This window comes from Giraffa tippelskirchi, chromosome 12 (assembly GCF_054371585.1).
Source record: "Giraffa tippelskirchi isolate mGirTip1 chromosome 12, T2T-mGirTip1v1.2.pri, whole genome shotgun sequence".
NCBI classification, from domain to species: domain Eukaryota; kingdom Metazoa; phylum Chordata; class Mammalia; order Artiodactyla; family Giraffidae; genus Giraffa; species Giraffa tippelskirchi.
In genome coordinates this window covers 109,975,268-109,997,703 of record NC_137286.1, presented here as the reverse complement: position 1 = coordinate 109,997,703, position 22,436 = coordinate 109,975,268, and the positions used below count along the sequence as shown (strand labels likewise).

Here is a 22,436-nt window from a genome sequence, read left to right as displayed (position 1 = left end):
GAGATTGCTCAAACTCATGTCCATTGAGTTGGTGATGCCATCCAACCATCTGATCCTCTATTGTCCCCTTCTCTTCCTGCCTTTAATCTTTCCCAGCATCAGAGTCCTTTCCAGTGAGTAGGTTCTTCACATCAGGTGGCCAAAGTATTGGAGCTTCAGCTTCAGCATCAGTCTTCCAATGAATATTCAGGACTGATTTCTTTTAGGATGGACTTGATTGGTACCTTGCTGTCCAAGGGACTCTCGAGTCTCCTACAACACCACAGTTCAAAAGCATTAATTATTTGGTGCTAAACATTCTTTATGGTCCAACCCTCACATCCCTACCTGACTACTGGAAAAACCAAAGCTTTGACTAGATGGACCTTTGTCAGCAAAGTAATGTCTCTGCTTCTTAATATGCTGTCTAGGTTGGTCTTAGCTTTCCTTCCAAGGAGCAAGTGTCTTTTAATTTCATGGCTGCAGTCACCATCTGCAGTGATTTTGGAGCCCCTCCAAAATAAAGTCTGACATTTTTTTTCATTGTTTCCCCATCTATTTGCCATGAAGTGATGGGACCAGATACCATGATCTTAGTTTTCTGAATGTTAAGCTTTAAGACAATTTTTTCACTCTCCTCTTTCACTTTCATCAAGAGGCTCTTCAGTTCCGCTTCGCTTTCTGCTCTAAGGGTGGTGTCATCTGCATATCTGAGGTTATTGATATTTCTCTGGGAAATCTTGATTCCAGCTAGTGCTTCATCCAGCCCAGCATTGCACATGATATACTCTGCATATAAGTTAAATAAGCAGGGTGACAATATACAGCTTTGATGTACTCCTTTCCCAATTTGGAACCAATCCATTGTTCCATGTCAAATTCTAACTGTTACTTCTTGACCTGCATACAGATTTCTCAGGAGGCATGTCAGGTGGTCTGGTATTCCCAACTCTTGAAGAATTTTCCACAGTTTGCTGTGATCCACACAGGCAAATTCTTGGTGTACTGAAGAAAGCATAGATGTTTTTCTGGACTCTCTTGCTTTTTCTATGATCCAATAGATGTTGGCAATTTGATCTCTGGTTCCTCTGCCTTTTCTAAATCCAGCTTGAACATATGAAAGCTCTCAGTTCATGTACTGTTGAAGTCTCAGTTAGAGAATTTTGAGCATCACTTTGCTAGCATATGAGATGAGTGCAATTGTATGGTAATTTGAACATTCTTTGGCATTGCCTTTCTTTGAGATTGGAATGATTATTGACTTTTTCTAGTACTGTGACCACTGCTGAGTTTTCCAAATTTGCTGGCATATTCAGTGCAGCATTTTAACAGCATTATCTTTTAGGATTTGAAATAGCTCAACTGGAAATCCATCACCTCCACTAGCTTTGTTTGTAGTGATGCTTCCGAAGGCCTACTTGACTTCGCACTCCAGGATGGATGCCTGGCTATAGGTGAGTGATCACACCATTGTGGTTATCTGGGTCATTAAGATCTATTTTGTATAGTTCTGTGTACTCTTGTCAACTTTTCTTAATATCTTCTGCTTCTGTTATGTCCATACCGTTTCTGTCCTTTATTGTGCCTATTGTTGCATGAAATGTTCCCTTGGTATCTCTTAATTTTCTTGAAGAGATCTCTAGTCTTTTCTGTTCTATTATTTTCCTTATTTCTTTGCATTGATCACTGAGGAAGGCTTTCTTATCTCTCCTTGCTATTCTTTGGAACTCTGCATTTAGATGGGTATATCTTTGCTTTTATTCTTTGCCTTTCACTTTTCTTCTTTTCTCAGCTATTTGTAAGGCCTCCTCAGATAACCATTTTGCCTTTTGGCATTTTTTTTTTTCTTGGTGATTTTCTTGATCACTGCTTCCTGTACAATGCCACAAACCTCTGTCCATAGTTCTTCAGCACTCTATCAGATCTAATCCCTTGAATCTATTTTTCACTTCCACTGTATAATCATAAGGGATTTGATTTAGGTCATACCTGAATGGTCTAGTGGTTTTCCCTACTTTCTTCAATTTAAGTCTGAATTTTGCAATAAGGAGTTCATGATCTGAGCCACAGTCAGTTCCCAGTCTTGTTTTTGCTGACAGTATAGAGCTTTTCCATCTTCTGCTGCAAAGAATATAATCAATATGATTTTGGTACTGATCGTCTGGTGATGTGCATGTTAGAGTCGTCTCTTATGTTGTTGGAAGAGGGTGTATGCTATGACCAGTGCATTCTCTTGGCAAAACTCTGTTAGCCTTTGCCCTTCTTCATTTTGTACTCCAAGGAGAAACTTGCCTGTTACTCGAGGTATCTCTTGACTCCCTACTTTTGCATTCCAGTCCCCTATGATGAAAAATGACATTTTTTTTGTTGTTGTTATTTCTAGAAGGTCTTGTAGGTCATCATAGAGCTGTTCAACTTCACCTTCTTTGGCATTACTGTTTGGGACATAGACTTGGATCACTGTGTATTGAATGGTTTGCTTTGAAAATGAACAGAGTTCTTTCTCTCGTTTTTGAGATTGCACCCAAGTACTTCATTCTGGTCTCTTTTGTTGACTATGGGGGTACTCCATTTCTTCTAATGGATTCTTGCCCACAGTAGTAGATATAATGGTCCTCTGAATTAAATTCTCCCATTCCAGTCCATTTTAGTTCACTGATTCCTAAAATGTCAATGTTAACTCTTGCGATCTGCTTGACCACTTCCAATATACCTTGATTCATGGACCTAACATTCCAGGTTCCTATGCAATATTGCTCTTTACAGCATCAAACTTTACTTCCATCACCAGTCACATCCACCCCTGAGCATTGTTTTCATTTTGGTTCTGTCTCTTCGTTCTTTCTGAAGTTATTTCTCCACTGTTCTCCAGCAGCATATTGAGCACCTACCGACCTGGGGAGTTCATCTTTCAATGTCATATCTTTTTGCCTTTTCATACTGTTCATGGGGTTCTCAAGGCAAGAATACTGAAGTGGTTTGCCATTCCCTTCTCCAGTGGACCACATTTTGTCAGAACTCTCCACCATGACCCATCCGTTTTGGGTGGCCCTACATGGCATGGCTAGTAGTTTCATTGAGTTAGAGAAGGTTGTGGTCCATGTGATCATTGTGGTTAGTTTTGTGTGATTGTGGTTTTCATTCTGTCTGCCCTCTATGAATAAGGATAAAAGGCTTATGGAAGCTTCCTGATGGGAGAAACTGACTGAGAGGGAATCTGGATCTTGTTCTGATGGGCAGGGACATGTTTAATAAATCTTTAATCCAATTTTCTGTTGATGAGTGTGGCTGTGTTCCCTCCCTGTTGTTTGGCCTGAGGCCACACTTTCCACCCAAGCCTCCACTGGAGACTCCTGGACACTCACAGGCAAGTCTGACTCAGTCTCCTGTGGGAACACTGCTCCCCTCTCCCAGCTCCTGGTGTACACAAGGTCCCATCTGTGCCCTCCAAGAGTCTGTTTCCACAGTCCTGTGAAAAGTGAAAGTGAAGTTGCTCAGTAGTCTCCAACTCTTTGCAACCTCATGGACTATAGCCCACCAGGTTCCTCCATCCATGGAATTTTCTAGGCTAGAGTACTGGAGTGGGTTGCCATTTCCTTCTCCAGGGGATCTTCCCAACCCAGGGATCGAACCCAGGTCTCCCACACTGCGGGCAAACGCTTTACCATCTGAGCCACCAGGGAACCCCTAGTCCTGTGGAAGTTCTGTAATCAAATCCCATTGGCCTCCAAAGTCAAATTCTCTGGGGGTTCTCAATCCCTTTGTCGGATCCCCAGGTTTGGAAATCTGTTGTGGGTCCTAGAACTTTCTTAACAGTGTGGGAATTTCTTTGGCATAATTGTTCTGCAGTTTGTGTGTCACCTGCTCGGCTGCTCTATGATGGGTAACACTGCAGGACCCCGATCTGCTGCAGCCAGAACCCCTGTCCCCACGGCAGGCCACTGCTGACCCGTGTCTTCACAGGAGACACTCAAACACTCAAAGGCAGGTCTGATCCAGTCTCTGTGGGACCTCTGGGTCCTAGTGCACACACGGTTTCGAATAAGGATAAAAGGCCTCCTTGGAAGGCCTTTTGTTTTATTTTTTTAAACTGAATTCCTATTTATAACTAATGAGAAATAAGCTTTATGAAGCTGATTTCTTTCTTTCTGCAAGGCTGTATCTCTATTGATTAGATGTATTGTGCTATCCAGTAAAGTAGATCCTATCCATCTGTGACAATTTGTTGTTGTTGCTCAGTCACTAAGCCATGTCTGACCCTTTGCAACCCCATGGACTGCAGCATGCTAGGCCTCCCTGTCCCTCACCATCTCCCAGAGTTACTGTCTCCAGGGAAACTGGTAGAACAGGGCTTCAAATAGTTAGATATTTTCAAGAACTAATTTCATGATCCCAATCCTTGCATGGCTTTATATCTAGAAAAGCACTAAATCCCATCATGGTGACATCAGCTCCTTGTGACTAGCAGAAAACCTTTTGTAAAATGAGTGCTTGATTCCATGTACTCCCCCTTCACCAAAATCACATATATACTTACCTTTCCCCTGCTTCTTTGGAGCAGTCTCTCAGAGCTATCTGAGGTGCTGTCTCCTGGGCTGCAGTCTTCATTTTGCCCCAAATAAAACTCTCCATTCTCACATTGTGCATCTTTTTAGTTGACAGGCAGAATTCTTCTTATACATTATTGTTCTTGTGTTTCAGTCACTAAGTTGTGTCTGACTCTTTGCAACACCTTGGATTGCAGCATGCCAGGCTTTCACGTCCTCCACTGTCTCCCAGAGTTTCCTCAAATCCGAGTCCATTGAGTCAGTGATGCTATTTAACCACCTTATCCACTGCCACCCTCTTCTCCTTTTGCCTTCAATCTTTCCCAGCATCAGGGTGTTTTCCAGTGAACCAGCTCTTCGTATCAGGTGGCCAAAGTATTGGAGCTTCAGCTTTAGCATCAGCCCTTCCCATGAGTATTCAGGGTTGATTTCCCTTAGGATTGACTGGTTTGATCTCCTTCCTGTCCAAGGGAAGGAGAAAGTCTTCCAGCACCACAGTTCAAAAGCATACATTCTTCAGCATTCAACCTTCTTTATCGTCCAACTTTCACATTCCTGCATGACTACTGGAAAAAAAACAGCTTTGACTATACACTTTTGTCGGGAAATTGATGTGTTTGCTTATTAATATGTGGTCTAGATCTCTAGCCTTCCTTCCAAAGAGCAAGTGTCTTCTAATTTCATGGCTGTAGTCCCCATCAACAGTGATTTTGGAGCCCAAGAAGAGAAAATCTGTCAGTTTCCACTTTTTTCCCTTCCATTTGCCATGAAGTGATGGAACTCGATGCCGTGATCTTAATTTTGTTTTGTTTTTTTTAATGTTGAGTTTTAAGCCAGTTTTTTCACTCCCCTCCTTTACTCTCATCAAGAGTCTCTTTAGTTTCTCTTCACTTTCTGCCATTAGAGTGGTATCATCTGCATATCTGAGGTTGTTTATGTTTCTCACTGCAATTTTGACTCCAGCTTGTAACATGCAGCTTGGCATTTCACATGATGTACTCTGCATGTAAGTTAAATAAACGGGGTGACAATATACAGCCTTGTCATGCTCCTTTCCGAATTTTGAACCAGTCAATCCATTGTTCCATGTAAGGTTCTAACCATTGCTCCTTGACCTGCATGCAGGTTTCTCAGGAGACAGGTAATATGGCCTGATATTCCCATCTCTTTAAGAATTTTCCGCAGTTTGTGTGATCCACACAAAGACTTTCACGTAGTCAATGAAACAGAAGTAGATGTTTTTCTGAAATTCCCTTGCTTTCTCTGTGATCCTATGAAGGTCAGCAATTTGATCTCTGGTTCCTCTGCCTTTTTTAAACCCAGCTTGTACATCTGGAATTTCTTGATTCAAGTACTGCTGAAGCCTAGTTGGAAGGATTTTGAGCATAACCTTACTATCATGGGAAGCAAGTGCAATTGTTCTGTAGTTTGAACATGTCACGATTTAGTATAAATTAATTGAAAGTAAATAAGATGAGAAAAGCATGTCCTCAGTCACATGTCACATTTCAGCTACTCAGTAGTCACGTGTGGCTAGTGGTTATGGCCATGGACAATACAGATGTAGTACATTTCCATTATCCCAGGATTCTATGGTCTGCACTAAAATGATTGACACATAAAGGATACACAATTAATAATGAGTGATCAGATCCAAAACTTTACATATAAGCTAATATTTTCAATTAAGATCTGTCATTTTTTCTCTTTTTTTAGACGGAATTATTCTCATACAGTGAAAGATATTGTAAAAGTGAAAAGGTGAAGCCAATCTCCCAGACACTGGATCACCAGTAAAGTCAAAGATTTTCAGGACACGTCTCTGCTTTTTCCCTCTTTTCAAATTTGACTGCAAGTATTTTATTAAAAGAAAAGATAAATTTCTTTATAGATAAATATCGTACTGAAATTAACAGAATTATTTCATACTAGAAAATAGAAATAATATTATCATACAATCTCATGTGAGGAATTATACCTCCCCTGCCAATTGAAAAACGCTTTTAATAAAATTGTTTATGGTTTCATAAGTGACAGCGTGTCAAAAAAGTCCCCAAGATATTCTCTTTTTAATACTTACATTTATTTATTTTTCCCAAAATATTATTCTTAAAATCCTACATTTGCTTCATATTTTTAGGTTCAAAAAATTTAGAAAAAATTTAGAAGATAGGAATGGGAAGAGTGAGTATTGATGACAGAAAATAATGTATTTTGTAATATTAGTATAGCTTTGCTGGCAAAAAATGTGACTAAAATCAGTAAGTTATCATCAACAAATTTATTGTCCATAAAATCAGAGACCTCATATAATTGTGTATAATTGGTATGATAAATATCAGGCATAATTTTTTTCAATGCTGCTTAAAATTAAGCTTCATAAGTGAATCATAATATATAAACTTGCTTGTTGGTTTTAATTCCAAAGTTTCTTATGAAATTTTCACAGTTAGATTTTACTCTTGAAACTGACTTGCTCAAGTGAACAATATGGGCTTTGAAATACAAAGCCGTATTGTGGATATAGCTGCATTTTCCTTTAGCTTATAGAAGTAAAATGAAAGCAGGTTTGATTTTTGAATTTTACTACAATAAATGGGCATATCCATGTGCTAACATTTATGATTATACTTTTTATATATAAAGTTGTACAAAAACTATGGTGCTGTTCAAAAGAGGGTTTTTTTTTTTTTTTTTTTTGACCAGTTGTCCTTTAGGAAAACAAAATTTTATAGATATACCATTTAAAGATATTAGAAGGCCTTCTCCTGGAAACAGAAATTACATCTAAGAAAGCCCATTATCTGATCTTTACAGGTTGTAGCAAACCATACTGTGTAAATCAAACCCATCCGTGGACACTTTGGGGCACATTTCTATATTCTATCTTTCCTCTATCCCCAGTGGTTCAACAAGAATGGAGGAAAGACAGCTGTGATTGTTTTCAGTTACTGAAGGAAGTAGCTTTTATATTTACTGGGAGGATCAGAGAGGCACTTGGCAACCTGGAGAGCTCCCTTGGCACCAGGTTTTAAGTTGTTGGGGTGTGTTTGTTCTTTTGTTTGTCTTTCAGGGCTGCAGGGAACAGCATGACCATCATGTTCAGCTTTGATGCCTGTGGTGATAGGTTAGGTTTGAGACATAATACAGAGAAAGACAGATGCTTGCTGCATTTGTGTTGAAACATTTAGAGGATAAATGTTAAAAGCATTTGGGTCCACTTGCATTGAAATAAACAAACAAAAGAACAACACCGATTCTTTTAAATTGCTGGTCAAATTATCAGTGGCTCCTTTTGTTTTAATTGTAACATATAGGACAGAAAATGGCCTTAATATTTCAGTTTTTGCTTTGCAATACTGTTTGTGTGTGTGTGTGTATGTGTATGTTTGTGTGTGCAGACTTTAACAGTTGAGACTTATAAATTTGTGCTTGCCTGAAACTTTGTTGTTGTTTAGTCACTCAGTTGTGTCTGACTCTTTGCAAACCCATGAACTGTAGCCTGCCTGGCTCCTCTGTGGATGGGATTTCCCAGGCAAGAATACTGGAGTGGGTTGCATTTCTGTCTTCTGGGGATCTTCCTGACCCAGGGATTGAACCTGAATCTCTGCATCTTGTGTCCTGCGTTGCAGACAGATTTTCTACCACTGAACAACCACAGGGATCTAATGTGTATGTTCATTTTGGGTTTATGGCAAAACACATATGGTAAAAAATAAGCATTGGTCGACTTCACTTTCACTTTTCACTTTCATGCATTGGAGAAGGAAATGGCAACCCAACCCAGTGTTCCTGCCTGGAGAATCCCAGGGATGGGGCAGCCTGGTGGCTGCCATCTATGGGGTCACACAGAGTTGGACACTACTGAAACAACATAGCAGCAGCAGCAGCAGCATGCTAACTATTCCCTGGAGAAGGAAGTGACAACCCACTCCAGTATTCTTTCCTGGAAAATCCCGTGGATGGAGGAGCATGGTGGGCTACAGTCTATAATGTTGCAAAGAGTCAGACATGACTGAGCAACTAACACTTTTCTTCATGCTAACCATTATCACACAGTAGAGCTATTATTTGATCTTTTACCAGAGGAAAATAGCTTTCCTTTTTCTCTGCCCTGCATTCATTCTAATCTTTTTCCCTTGAGGTAGATCATTAAAACCTAATTAATAATATTTAAGATTTTGCTACTAAAAATGCAGTCTGTTCACGAACCAGAAGCACCTATATTACCTGGGCCTTGTTAGAAATGCAGAATTCCCATACCTACTGAGTCAGAATTGACACTTCAACAAAGTTTCTAGGTAATTTGAATGCATATTAAACTTTGAGAGGCAATACTTTAATGTATGCATTATATTGCAGTAGCATTTCCTAACCCTATATAAATTTCTGATTCCTGAAGTGAAATTATGCTTTACTATTAAATAAAACCAGAAAGTCATGAATATTTAACTTCAGTGTCACTCACTTCTCAAAGATGAATAAACATAAATTATTTTAATATTATACTTGTACATTCAGTTCCGTTCAGTTCAGTTCAGTTGCTCAGTCATGTCTGACTCTTTGCAACCCCATGGATTGCAGCATGCCAGGCCTCTCTGTCCATCACCAACTCCCGGAGTCTACCCAAACCCATGTCCATCGAGTCAGTGATGCCATCCAACCATCTCATCCTCTGTCGTCCCCTTCTCCTCCCGCCCCCAATCCTACCCAGCATTAGGGTCTTTTCCAATGAGTCAACTCTTCTCAGGAGGTGGCCAAAGTATTGGAGTTTCAGCTTCAACATCAGTCCTTCTAGTGAACACCCAGGATTGATCTCCTTTAGGATGGATTGATTGGATCTCCTTGCAGTCCAAGGGACTCTCAAGAGTCTTCTCCAACACCACAGTTCAAAAGCATCAGTTCTTCGGCACTCAGCTTTCTTCACCGTCCAACTCTCACATTCATACATGACCACTGGAAAAACCATAGCCTTGACTAGATGGACTTTCGTTGGCAAAGTAATGTCTCTGCTTTTAAATATTAGCATCCATATTTTAATTTAACTATATATTTTTAAAATCCAAGAGAGTGAAAAGTATAATTCTGTCAACAGCAGATTATTTCATATTTATTGGTATCTTAATTATGTTTTTTTAACTCCAGAAGAAGTTTTAGCTTTGAAAATTTATACTTATTAAAAATATTTCCAAATAGTTAACGATTATCAATGGTAGCATGCCCCCATGGCTAAGAAAGTTTCTTGTGCAAAAGACTGAAATATATGGTCTCAATGTCACATCTTTGAAAACTCTTAAAAATAATAGAGTCAATGCTTGAGCAAATAAGAGATTTCAAATGATTGACTTGTTTATTACCTCCAGATTTTATTAGTTTGTCGTGTAAAGATTTCTTGGTCTATGATTAAGTACATTATTTTAATGTATACTTAGTATATATTGTGATCACTTATACCACGTTACATATTTATATGCTAAATGTATTTTTACACAACTGTAATCCTGATTCATGGCTGCATATCTATCCCCTCACACCCCAGGTATTATCTTTTAACCTGTTCTCTTCCTCTTCTCCTAGTTCTTATTTGATCACCTCATATAATTTGAGAAATTTTTCTGTCATTTTTAGGTAATTCCTAACTTTTGAAATCATCTATCCATTCAATTAGTTTTAATCCCAGAAAACAATTTGGAAAGTAATACCATTTCAACCATTTTTATCAAAGACTCATATTAATTATGAAGCTTAATGTATTTAATAAACATTTCTTCTTAACTTAAACATTTTGCTTCTTTCTGGGCTACATAGTTTCATCTATATATCAGAGACTCACTGGATTCTTAGAATACACTGTAACTGTACAGTGTATTACATTGGAACTGTACACTGTAATAGGAATTTTCAGAATGTCATAAAACTCTTCGTAGAAATCTATAACTCTCTCTCTATAAAATACACAGTAATACATAATCCTTTATTTTAGGAAGCTCAATCATGTTAGCTACAAGTTACAACACTAGCTCAAAATTAATATATTTTATTCAATTCTGTACAAAAATAGAGATGTAATTTTAATTTTTTAGTTTATATTATGAATCATTGGTTTTCACTATTCCCCATTAAATAAGTGAAACAAAGGAGTACCCCAGGTTACTTAATGAGAGTAGAAATTCATGTTGTAGAAATATTGTTAAAGAAAATATCAATCATATAAGTTATTCTTGGCAGTTGTGGTGGTATATTTTTCTTTCTATGTATGTGTGTGTTTGTTTCATTAGAACGCTCAATATGAGATTTATTCTCTTATTGGTCATTTTAAGTACCCAATACCTTGTGTTGTGTTCTTTTATCTTTTCAATGAACTGCAAGCAATACATTTATTTTAATTGCCAGTCTCTCTAATGTATTAAGAAAGTAGTTAAACATTCTTTCTCTCCCCTCAAGAACATTTCTAGGTATAAAAGATGGAGGAACTGAGTGGACAAGTAATTATACAAGGTAGTGTATAGCAATGCCATAAGGAGTGTCATGACTATGTATTATGCACATTCTGTGGAAAGAGTTATTGCAGTCAGTTGAGAAAACCAAAAAGACAAGCATTAGGATGAGGTGAAGGACCTCACCGTCACCTTGAGGGTGAACCACCTTTCAACAGGCCAAGAAAGGTCACTCGAACTAAATGGAAAATAGTGAAAAACTATACTATTTCTAGAATTCAAGGCTTTATTTGCCAAGATAGAGACACTCTTTCTTGTTCATTTTCCTTTTTCAAGGGATTGAAAGGAAAGTAATTTTAAAATTTATATCCTTCTTGCCATGACACCTTCCAAGCATTTCAGGGAAGTTAAGGATAGTGAGGAGCTTAGGAACAAGGACAACTGAAGTCAGAGCCCGCCCTCCCCCCACCCCGGTAAATTTTATCTGTCTCCTAACTTTTCCAGGAAGGACTAGTAAACACTATTCAAATTCTTTAAACCTGTGTTTCCTTAGTCTGGGAGGTGAAAATTTACTCCCCATATATTGATGGATGTTTAGGGCTTCCCAGCTGGTGCTAATGGTAAAGAACCCACCTGCCAATGCAGGAGACATAAGAGACACGAGTTCAGTCACTGGGTCAGGAAGATCCCCTGGAGGAAGACATGGTAACTCACTCCAGTATTCTTACCTAGAGAATCACCACAGACAGAGGAGCCTTGCAGGATACAGTCCATAGGGTCACACAGAGTTGGACCTTACTGAAGCTCCTTAGCACTCAAGCATGAATTCAAGAGTTTGCAAAGACCAGTTCATGTAAAGTTGAGTCAACAAAGATCTGTACTGTATTCTGAGAGAGAAGAAAAGTGTCTGAAAATTTTCAGCAGAGGAATGGCTTGATATGACCTTGGTTAAAGCAATCATTCCAGTTATTATGTAGGAACTGACTTTAGTGCACAGATTAAAAACAGAGATAGAGATAATGGTGGTTTGGATCAGGGTATATAGACAAGGAGGCTGTAAAGAATGATGAAATATGGGATATTTCCTACATATATAGTAAAGCTGATATGCTATGATTATGAATTAAATGTGGGAGTGGGAAGGAAAGAGACAATTTGTCTCAACCTATTGACTTATGGTGTTTAAGTTTGAATGAGACGGGGAATGGGAAATCCTGGAGCTTGGGTAGATTTAGGAGGGAAACTGAGTCCAGTTTTAGGCAAGGAAGTTTAAGATGCCTATTTGACATCTAAATAGAAATATCAGGGAATGATCTAATTTATGAATCCTGAGAGAGAGCAAGGCTGTATTTGGAGACATGTATTTGGGATTCCCCACTCCAGTACTCTTGCCTGGAAAATCCCATGGACGGAGGAGCCTGGTAGGCTACAGTCCATGGGATCGATAAGAGTCGGACACGACTGAGCGACTTCCCTTTCACTTTTCCCTTTCATGCACTGGAGAAGGAAATGGCAATCCACTCCAGTATTCTTGCCTGGAGAATCCCAGGGACGGCAGAGCCTGGTGGGCTGCCGTCTATGGAGTCGCACAGAGTCGGACACGACTGAAGCGACTTAGCAGCAGCAGCATTTGGGATTCATCATAAAATTTAATGCCCTGAAACTAGATACCACACTAGGTAGCCTGTGAGAGAAGCGATCCATGAACAGGGCCTTGAGACAAGTGTACTTTCAGTGAAAGGAGGGGAGCCGCCGAAGTACACAGAGAAGTGGCCAATAAGGTAAGCGGCAAACTGGGGACAGTAGTGTCCTAGAAACTAAGTAAAAAAAGTTTTTCTGGGAGAGGGACTGTTTTTCCGGTCAAATTGTGTTGAGGGTATGTAAGGCCTTAAAAGAGAATTGATCATTGGAAGATATTGTGTGTGGCCTCGTAAATAAAGTTTCTAAAATCTAACTGACAGTTTTCTCACGTCCCGCAGTTTCTATTTTAACCAAAAGTGGGGTCCAGGTGGTAGCTGCTCAACAAACCAATGAAGAGGCCAGGTCGGTGGAAAGAAAAGTTTGCTTTCTTTTGAATGTGGGGGAGAGTCAGAATCCTGTCCAAAGGCAGACTTTCCCCCACCCCTAAAAGCAATGGACAAGAACTTTTATAGGTTGAGGGAGGGGGCTACATACAGAAACAACACAATCAGCTCTGACAGTCATCTTGAAACCGGTCACTGGTGGTCTGACCAGCATCATCTAGATTGTTTTAAGTACAATTAATCTTCAGTTCCGAGGTTGGTTTGTTTCCATTTCTTTGAGGTCAGTTCTCAGAATTGTGACTGTCAAGGTCATTGCTACAGTCTGGTCATCATGTTGTTAACTTCTTTACCTAGTGAGGGTTTTAGCATCTGCAAAACAGGCTATGGCTCAGAATATGATCAATATAGCATTTGAGAAGAAACTACAGCTCCTTGACTATGCTTAATGACTAAATCATTATTGTTTGGTCTCCACTGACTATTTTCCTTTGTTTCTTCTTTTTCTCACTTCTCTGATTAAACTTATTCTTTGGCTAAAGTTTTTCCACAGACAAAAGACAGGCAGAGGGCATGGGGGACAAGAACCATAAGATCTTGCTCCATTTCACAGTCACTTTCTATGTCCCTTTGGTAACTTTAAAAGAAATAACCTGAGTACAGTGTCTCTCCCTCTTTCCAAGATTAACCTACATTACTCTGCTTTTACACCTACTTACAGAGCCAATTCGCACTCTCACTATTCGTTACTCTCACTATTTTAGGATATTTTTATGGAATGTTCACTTTATACTGCCTCCATTACACTATTACCCACAACAATTCAAATCCCATCCCATTTTAACAAGCTAATAAATTATTTCAACCTCCAGTACTCTGCAGTTGTCTTTATATTCATTTCACAAACATATTTTTTAAATGATCAATATACTTTATCTACCAGGTCCTCTTTCTTTCTCTCTCAAACATCTTGCAATGGGACTTTCTTCTATAACTCTACTCAAAATTTTCTTAATGCTTAATGACACCAATGATTTCATAAACACTGAAACCAGTGGTTTTTTTATGATTATTCTCTCTATGCAGCTACTCTAAGTAGAAAGTTAAAAAATTATTTTCACTATTTGCAGGTTTGATTTACCATGACTTCAGTTTCAATAATAATCCCCAGGAACTCCTCTTTTGACTTATGCTTTCCATAGATCCTACTTTGAAAGCCTCTGATCTAGAAAACAAGGATTATGTTAATGTCTCTTACGGAGGGCAACACCTAAGGTAAAGGCCAAGCTGATTGTCTCTGGGTTCCTACACATCTCCCACTGTTAAATTTTCCATTAATTTGAAAATGATTTTCAGTAATTAAAATCACAGTTATATTAGGCTCTTGACACAAATTTAAAATGAAGAGCTTTAACTTTATAAATGATAATGCTCACTGCAGTTGATGGTGCTAAAAGGTAACAATACAACTCTGTAAACACATTTGGAGCTGCTATCCTGAACATGAGCCAGCATCATAATCTGCTTATCAGTGAGAAATGTTCAGGGAGTGTGAAATTCAACAAGACAAGCCAAAGAAAATTAATTCAGACTTGCCTCAGAAATGCCAATTGACCTAATCTTCCTCATCTATTAATTCTGAAGGTAGAAGGAGCAATAGATAGAAAAGCCTAGGGGGTAATCATAATGACACGAGACTTAGGAGCAGCTCACAGAGCCGGCTTTGCTCCCAAAGACCAACCAGGGAATTTTGAATAGTTATTTAAATGTGCAGAGGCCATGTAGAATCTTACAAGTCAAAAGCAAAATCCAAAAATCAATACCAAAAAGTGAATTAGGAAACTTGAAGACATAAATAATATGATGAGTTGATTTAATACTAGTGACTCTTGGATTTGGAGGCATCCTGTAATAACAGAGGAATCATGTCTTTTGGTGAACCATACCAGAACCCAACCATAAGCTTCACTAGCAGATTTAGAGACAACGAAAGCTTTGAATCATAATACTTATAAAATGGTGTAGCTTTAAACACTGTTCCTGAAATCTAGAGCCAGTTACATAGCACACAGGTTATGGTTATGAGTCAAGGTTTGTAGGCATAAGCCCCACTGCATGCCCATGTTTTATTCTCCATTAGAAATAACAAAGCCAAAATACCTGTAATTAAGAGATGAAACTGATCTTCTGGGAAATATTATGTATTGTTAATAAGCATTTCAATATATCATACATAAATTGGATATTCATCTAACCTTTCAGGAAATCAAAATTGTAGCAGAATGTCTAAGACATAATATAAACTTCTTTGGAGATTTAAAAGAAAGTCTAGTCTATAGGATTAACTGACCATAAATACATTCAATGATGGTTGTACTTTATTTTATCAATATCATGTTAGCTTCTGCTGTACAATGAAGTGTGTCAGTGATATGCATACATATATCCCCTCCCTCTTGGATCTCTCTTCCACACCCCCATCCCATCCATCTAGATCACCACAAAGCACTGAGCTAAGTTCCCCATGCTATCTAGTAGGTTCCCGCTAGTGGGACAGATGTTTTTCAGTTTGGTGTTTTCTTAGGTACCTTACATTTAGACCACGGATTTCTTAGCAAATCACAGTTTTAAATCTGTATTGCAATCAATACTTGCTTTTCTGTTTTATTTCTCTTTGCTCTTCCTTTTAACTTGACTATGAAATATGTTTTTAAAAGATGATAGAAACAGATTCCCAAAAGAAGTAATGAGGGCACAGCCAAGAAACCGGGCAGAAATGCTATAACGTAGTTTAATTTTTTTAACATTTTTTTGTTTCAAAATAACTCTTGGTTAAAGAAGGTCTATGGAATATTTACTTCATAAATGATGACCTCAAAGTGGTTTCTGGTGCTTTAGCTTGAATTCTAATAGAATATGACAGGCATTAAGAACTAAATTTAATACCACTAATTATGATAAATTAAATAAACAGCGGTTAACCCTAGAAATCTGTTTTTTGCCTAACCTGGTTTGTTAGAATATAGTCCCTGTAGTCTTACTTTGACCTATAATCTAGTTACTTTTAAACCCACTTCATAGTCATTTAGCAGTTGTGTGCTGAACAGGCTTGGTTGATGGCATGCTGATAAATTGTTCCAAATCAAGCACAGTCACTGACTTAGGCCTTAATTATATCGTTACAAGGACTACTTATGCAGAAGTTTAAATAAGAAAAAAATTTCTACATAGACTTTAAAATTTTTTATTACAGTTAATTTGCAATGTATTTAATTTCTGCTGTGTAGCAAAGTGACTCAGTTATAATACATATACAATGTTTTACATATTCTTTTCCATTATGGTTTATCACAGGATGTTGAATATAGTTCCCTGTACTACTCAGTAGGACTTTGTCGTTTATCCATCCTATGTATAATAGTTGACATCTGCTAATCCTAAACTCCCATTGGGATTGAAATTTGGAAATTACATGGACTTTTGCAACTGTCAGTTTTGAAAGTAAATACTGTCTCTTACAATCACTATGGCTGCTGGACAGTAAATTCTAGGTGCTCTCTCGACTTCAGTTTTCTCTATTGTAAAATAGAGATTCTTACCAGTAACTCCTAAGAAAAGCAAACTCAGTACAGTATCTGAGACATAGTAACATACTTACTTATGTCTTCCTGACCCAAAGGTTTATTATGCCATTACTATGTAACACAACTGTGTTTAAATGGGTGCCGTACTCAGTCACTCAGTCGTGTCCGACTCTTTGTGACCCCATGGACTGTAGCCCGCCTAGCTCCTCTGTCCATGGGATTCTCCAGGCAAGAACACAGGAGTGGGTTGCCATTTCCTTTTCCAGGGGATCTTCCAACCCGGGGATCGAACTCTCATCTCCTGAGTCTCCTGCATTGCAAGTGGAGTCTTTACCACTGAGCCATCAGGGAATGGACATGAATGCCCAAATTATATTAAAGTCTCTCTCCTTGTGGACATCACAGGAGAACTAGGAAGAAAATTAAGCAAGCATTTGCATTGTGCTGTTAAGTGTAGAGTACCAAGTGTAGAGTACCAAGAGATTTCATAGTCAGGGTATCTATTTATTTCTCTACTGGAGCTTGGGAAAGTCTTCCTCTCTCATGGAGTAATTTTGAGGAATTTAAATGAAATTATTTCTGTAAATCTTTGCTCAGTGTTTGGTACGATATAAGCATACAGCAAACATTGCCTATCTTTGGCATTTTTAAGATGAAATTTAAAAGATGTAAATCTAGTAGGATTCAACTGGAAAAGATGGAAATGAAAATGGAACAGCATGTGCCAAGACCCGGGGTGGATGATAGTGGCACAAAAGAGTAGCTAAACAACGACAACAAAAACTGGATATGGTGCATATAGCAACAAGTTCAGAATAAAGGGGATAGAGTTTTGAGGCTGAAATTGTGAAAAGGCCAATTATCAACTAAACTATAAAATGTAAACATTATTCTTAATTGCAGTGAGAACTCATCAAATATTTTCAGTGTGAAGAGTTGACATACTCAAATGTAGAAAAAAATGATAAAGAACAGTTACTGAAGTCAGAATGAACAGATATTGTACACTAAGTACTTCTAAGTTCTTATGCAATATCTCATTTAATCCTTCCAGCATAAGACATTAGTTGCACTCATTTTACAACTGAAGAAATTAAAACAGAAAAATAATTAGTTTGCTCAAGATCACACAATTACAATAGTGAAAAAAGTATCCTGATCTTTAACTTCTTTGAAACATTTTTTTTCTATCTTAGTGTATAGAGAGTTAAGATAAGAGTTGGCAGTGGTAAGAATTCAGGAAATAATATCACATGGGCTAAGATACTGGCGATGAATAAAGATAAAAGGACAGGTTCAGAGGTATACAAGTCAGTGGCATTTGGTGCCTGATTGTATATTGTGTTTGAATGAGAAGGATGATTCAAAGATTACCTCCAGATATGGCCTGGACAGTTGAGTGGGTATTGTTTCTCTTTATTGAGCAAGGGAACATAGAAAGAGGATTGATTTGGGGAATGGAGGTTAGACGTCATGGTTCAATTTTGGACATGTTGAGGTTGAGATGTTTGGGACATATTCAGTTTGAGAGATCTAGTATTGGTAAAGTATGTCTTCCTGTCTGGAAGAAGATGTTTGAGGACCATCAGTGGTAAATGGTAATAAATGGTAATTGAACATTTGTCCTGCAAGAGGTCATAAGGGAGAAGAGGACAAAAGAGGAAAACAACAACGTAGGAAAATAAGCACTGAAATTTAAAGATTATACACAGAAGCAAGATTGTAGAGTTGTGAATGCAAAGATGGACAGAAGAGGGAACAGTCCCTAAGAGCTGGCTTAAAAGCTGTTTCCCAGATTGAAGTTTTCAGTATGTCCACCTAATAAAACAGAATTCTAAAAAAAAAAAAAGATTGACAGAATAATGGGAAAGGAATGAAATGGACAGAATTCAACTAAATGAAAGAGGGTCAGGGTGTCAAATGCTGTCAAGATACTAAATAAGGTGTGTGCCTGCACGCTAAGTCATTTCAGTTGTGTCCAACTCTTTATGACCCTATGGACTGTAGCCCAGCAGGCTCCTCTGTCTATGGAATTCTCCAGGCAAGAATACTGGAGTGGGCTGCCATTTCCTTCTCTTCCCTATCCAGGGATTGAATCCAAGTATCCTGCATTGCAGGTGGATGCTTTACCATCTGAGTTACTAAGGAAGTACATAGCAATAGGAACGACACTTAGATGGATACTTGCTGTGGGTGAAAACATTATTCCTTATTAACAATAAGTGCTTTAATTCTTATAACAACCTATGATAAAAGTGTGATTATTGCTCTCATTGTTAGAGATGAAGAAAATGCGACTATGAGAAATTACACAGTACCTAAGGTAACTCAATAATCGCACTGTCTTCGCTGACAAAAAATCAGTGTAGCATATTTTTCTTTAAATTTTTGAAATAAGATCATAGGAATAATATCTTATGAGGGTATATGGAAGTAATTTTGCACACTCTTTTAAAAAGATAATGTCTCTGTTAGTGTAGAAAAAGAGAAGTTCCACAAAAGAACCACAAGTGTAATGAAATAGACAAGGCTAGGTAAAGGGGGGAATAATCTATCCTTACTTAATGTTGTGTTATAGATATAAATTCAGTTTGTCTAAAAATATTAGTACTGCAGGAACAAGTGAAGCTAGGTAACACTAGCTGTTGAAGCATCTCTAAATGTGTTTTTCAGTCCAAAAAGAAACAGTTTATTTTTGCTTTTTGTTTTTGGAAACAATTCAAAATATGCTTTAATAACAGTGTTTTGACAACAGAATGACTTTATTCAAAAAGCTTCAACACTGAACTTAGAGTAACTTTTAGTTAAAGAGGAAATAAATGAAGAGGGTGAGGCAAGATGCATGTGCAGAGATCCAGGCAGATTATCTGGTTAAGCATGGGGGATTGAACCTGAAAAGATTTATGAGACCCTGAGCAATTTGCTTTATGCTGGTAATAATTGCAACACTGCTTATTCTCTATTTCCCTTCTTAAATTTCTCTGCATCACCGCTCTTTTTGAGTTCATCTATCTTAATGAAATATCCATCTTCTGTCTTTCTTTCTTGCTTTACATTTCAGACCTTATAGGGGGTTCAACTAGTTTTCTCAGCTGGACCCACTCAGCAGCCAGAGGCCAACTTTGCTTCCAAGTCAGACTCCATGCAATTTTCCCCATTAGGCATTTGCTTCCTTGTCTACTTGAGAGCAATAAAACTTATCAGCTAGCTCAATCAAACAAGTCAGCTGGAAACATCTTCTTGCTGTGAATGAACAGAACAGTTAAAAAAATAGCTTCCCTGGAATTGTAGGAACAGTCTAGATCTGTTGTTTGAACATTAGATATATACTTTCTACATCTGCATGTTTGTACCTTTCTAAAATCTAGTACTGGCATTGTATGGAAGTAAGTACTATCACACTTTTCTTTATAAGTTAAGGAATGGGATTGGAGGCGTGAGATATGAGTCTTACATGAGCTATTATAGGATATTATAGGAATAAGTTTATACTTTATTCTATCAATAACCATTTTGAACAAATAACCCCTTTCCAGCAGCAATTAAATATCCATTCTCTTTCTTATAATAAGAGAAATTGTGTTTATGAAATATTTTAAATTCATCTAGGACACTCCCTGAACCTTGAACAGGAAGATCTTAATATGGGTGGTATCCTGAACAAATGTGTGAAGTGAGGAATTAGGTGGAAATAGACACAGAAGTAGGAAGCTGACATCACCCAAACAACCATCATTATATGTGCATATATATAAATACATGCAGGATGCTTATTGTGAGATATATATATATATACACACACACAGGCACATATGCCCTACTTCTTTTTTGCCATTTTATAGTTTCTGCTGGTTCCAGGCCCTGCATATGGTGTTCACATGGATAGTTAGGGTGGTTTGTATCTTAGCATTCAGATAGTTTACCACATCAGCACGACTGATTTATAATGAATCTTGGTTTGTGGTAGGTAGAAACCAACCGATACCCTTTTATTTCTGGGGTGGTGAAAGTTACTTTTCTATAATAGTAATAACTACTTTCAGTCATTTAAAAAGCTGGTTTCTCTAAAGAATATCATAAATCCCTCAGGCATAAGCACCACATTGTTCAAGTTTAGAGGATCATTAAAGACATATTGAATCAAATAACAAAGGATGTTTGCTTCTGACCATATCTCGATACATCACGCAAAAGTGTTCAAAAGGAAATTTTCTGCAACCTTTCAGTCTGTGGAAAGGTCTCTTTATCATAGAGCCTTTAGCTTTGTTTAGATCTAACCCACTGAATAAGCATTTTCCTAACATAAAATATACATAATTTGTTTTCAAGTTTACAGTGATTCATTAAATTTGACATTAACACAGAATAAATGAATAAAAGACCATTTTAGCAAGCAAATAAGAAATCTGGGATGCTCACATCAGCCTTATATTTAATGCTATAGGATTTGACCCACACAAGCCCAGCAGTCTCCCTCTACTTACCTGAAAAAAATGTAACTTTAGTTGTTGGTTCACTTAAAAATAAATATATTATAAAGGGTGCTTAAATTCAGCAATGTTTAGAATCCATAATAAAAACAGCATAGCATTCATAGCCAGGCTTTCTGTAGATAGGATCATTGTAGTTAAATAAAAAATTCCCTCCCTCCTTACACTCTACCCCTATGCATGTATGTATGGATATATGTATGTATTCACATATCTATCTATGTATTATCTGCCTATGTGCTATGAGTAGTATATTTAAAAATCAATATTTTGTATACAAGTACACAATGACAAATTGCATGTATATATGGAGGGGTGTGTGTGTGAGTGCATGTGCATGTGTATGTGTAAGAGTGTGTTAATCTTCCCACAAATATTGTTAATTTAATCAATGTTTTGTCATGCAGACATATGGTCTATGAGATATTAAAGTTACTTTTTCTTCCATCTAAAAAAATAAATAATAACATGAATACATTAATTATTGAATTTGAAGTCTATAAATTATATGGATGGTTAATGTTTACCTCTTTTAATGGATAGCTTCATTGACAAGAAAAATCTGTCATTTAAATTGTTGGAAAGATTTTGCTTTTGTTCAAAATGTTTTTTAAGGCACGAATAATTCATGCATGCTCCTCCACTGATCAACCTCTTGGAGAAAGTTTATGGCTTGCTAAGAGGGTGGTGGGGTTCTGTTTTATTTTTGTCTTATAGCTAGAGGCATAAAACAGCATTTTCTGCCTATAAAGAGTACTCAGAATTCTAAATTCAAACATACCCAGGCACACGCTTCCTGCTGCCTTGCTAACCTATTTTCCAGGGTCATTTTCTTTTAAGTGCAGTTAAAATTTTTCTCTGTCGAACTGAAGTATGTACCAGAGGCTCCTGGGATTTGAGTTCACCATTCCAGACTTTTATCTGGAGCAGGTAGCCTAAGTGAATTTTCCATCTTGTGAAACTCCTGCAGTGAGGCGGCAGAGGTGAAAATGGAGCTAAGTACTGACAGATGCATCATGAGTCCCTAGATTGTGAATCAGGGTTGCAGGTGGAAAAAACATATATAATTTGCTGATCCTAAAAGATGCATCTTTCAAGGAGCTAAACTATTCACCCCTACATTTTCTACTTTAACACTTTTCACAGGAAGGTGGATTAAATACCTACACTTCTCAGGTGATATAGTTCTCCACCTGGCACTCCTGCGTCCAGTTATGTTTCTTTAATAAGTTGCAAATCCTATCCATTCAAGAAGATCACTGTGGGGAAAAGTCTTGATATAAATAACTTTCAACCATCCCTCCCCATGCTCTATTTTTTTGGTCTGTTTGTGGGAAGTAATAACAATAGGCTAAATTTTCTCACTCTGATTTATTCT

General features: G+C 37.7%; 1 protein-coding gene across 2 annotated transcripts in view; it reads left to right on the top strand.

Moving 5' to 3' along the window:
• PCDH9 (protocadherin 9) overlaps window positions 1-22,436 on the top strand; it is a 1,072,888-nt gene that overhangs the window by 42,355 nt on the left and 1,008,097 nt on the right. The window contains exon 3 of one of the 2 annotated variants that reach the window (XM_081552152.1): window positions 6,243-6,553. The exons of the other annotated variant lie outside the window; for it this stretch is intronic. Coding sequence (XP_081408278.1) covers window positions 6,243-6,323 — 81 coding nt within the window. The 3' untranslated portion in view covers window positions 6,324-6,553. Of the gene's footprint in view, window positions 1-6,242; window positions 6,554-22,436 lie in introns of those variants that run through there. 2 annotated transcript variants of the gene reach the window in all.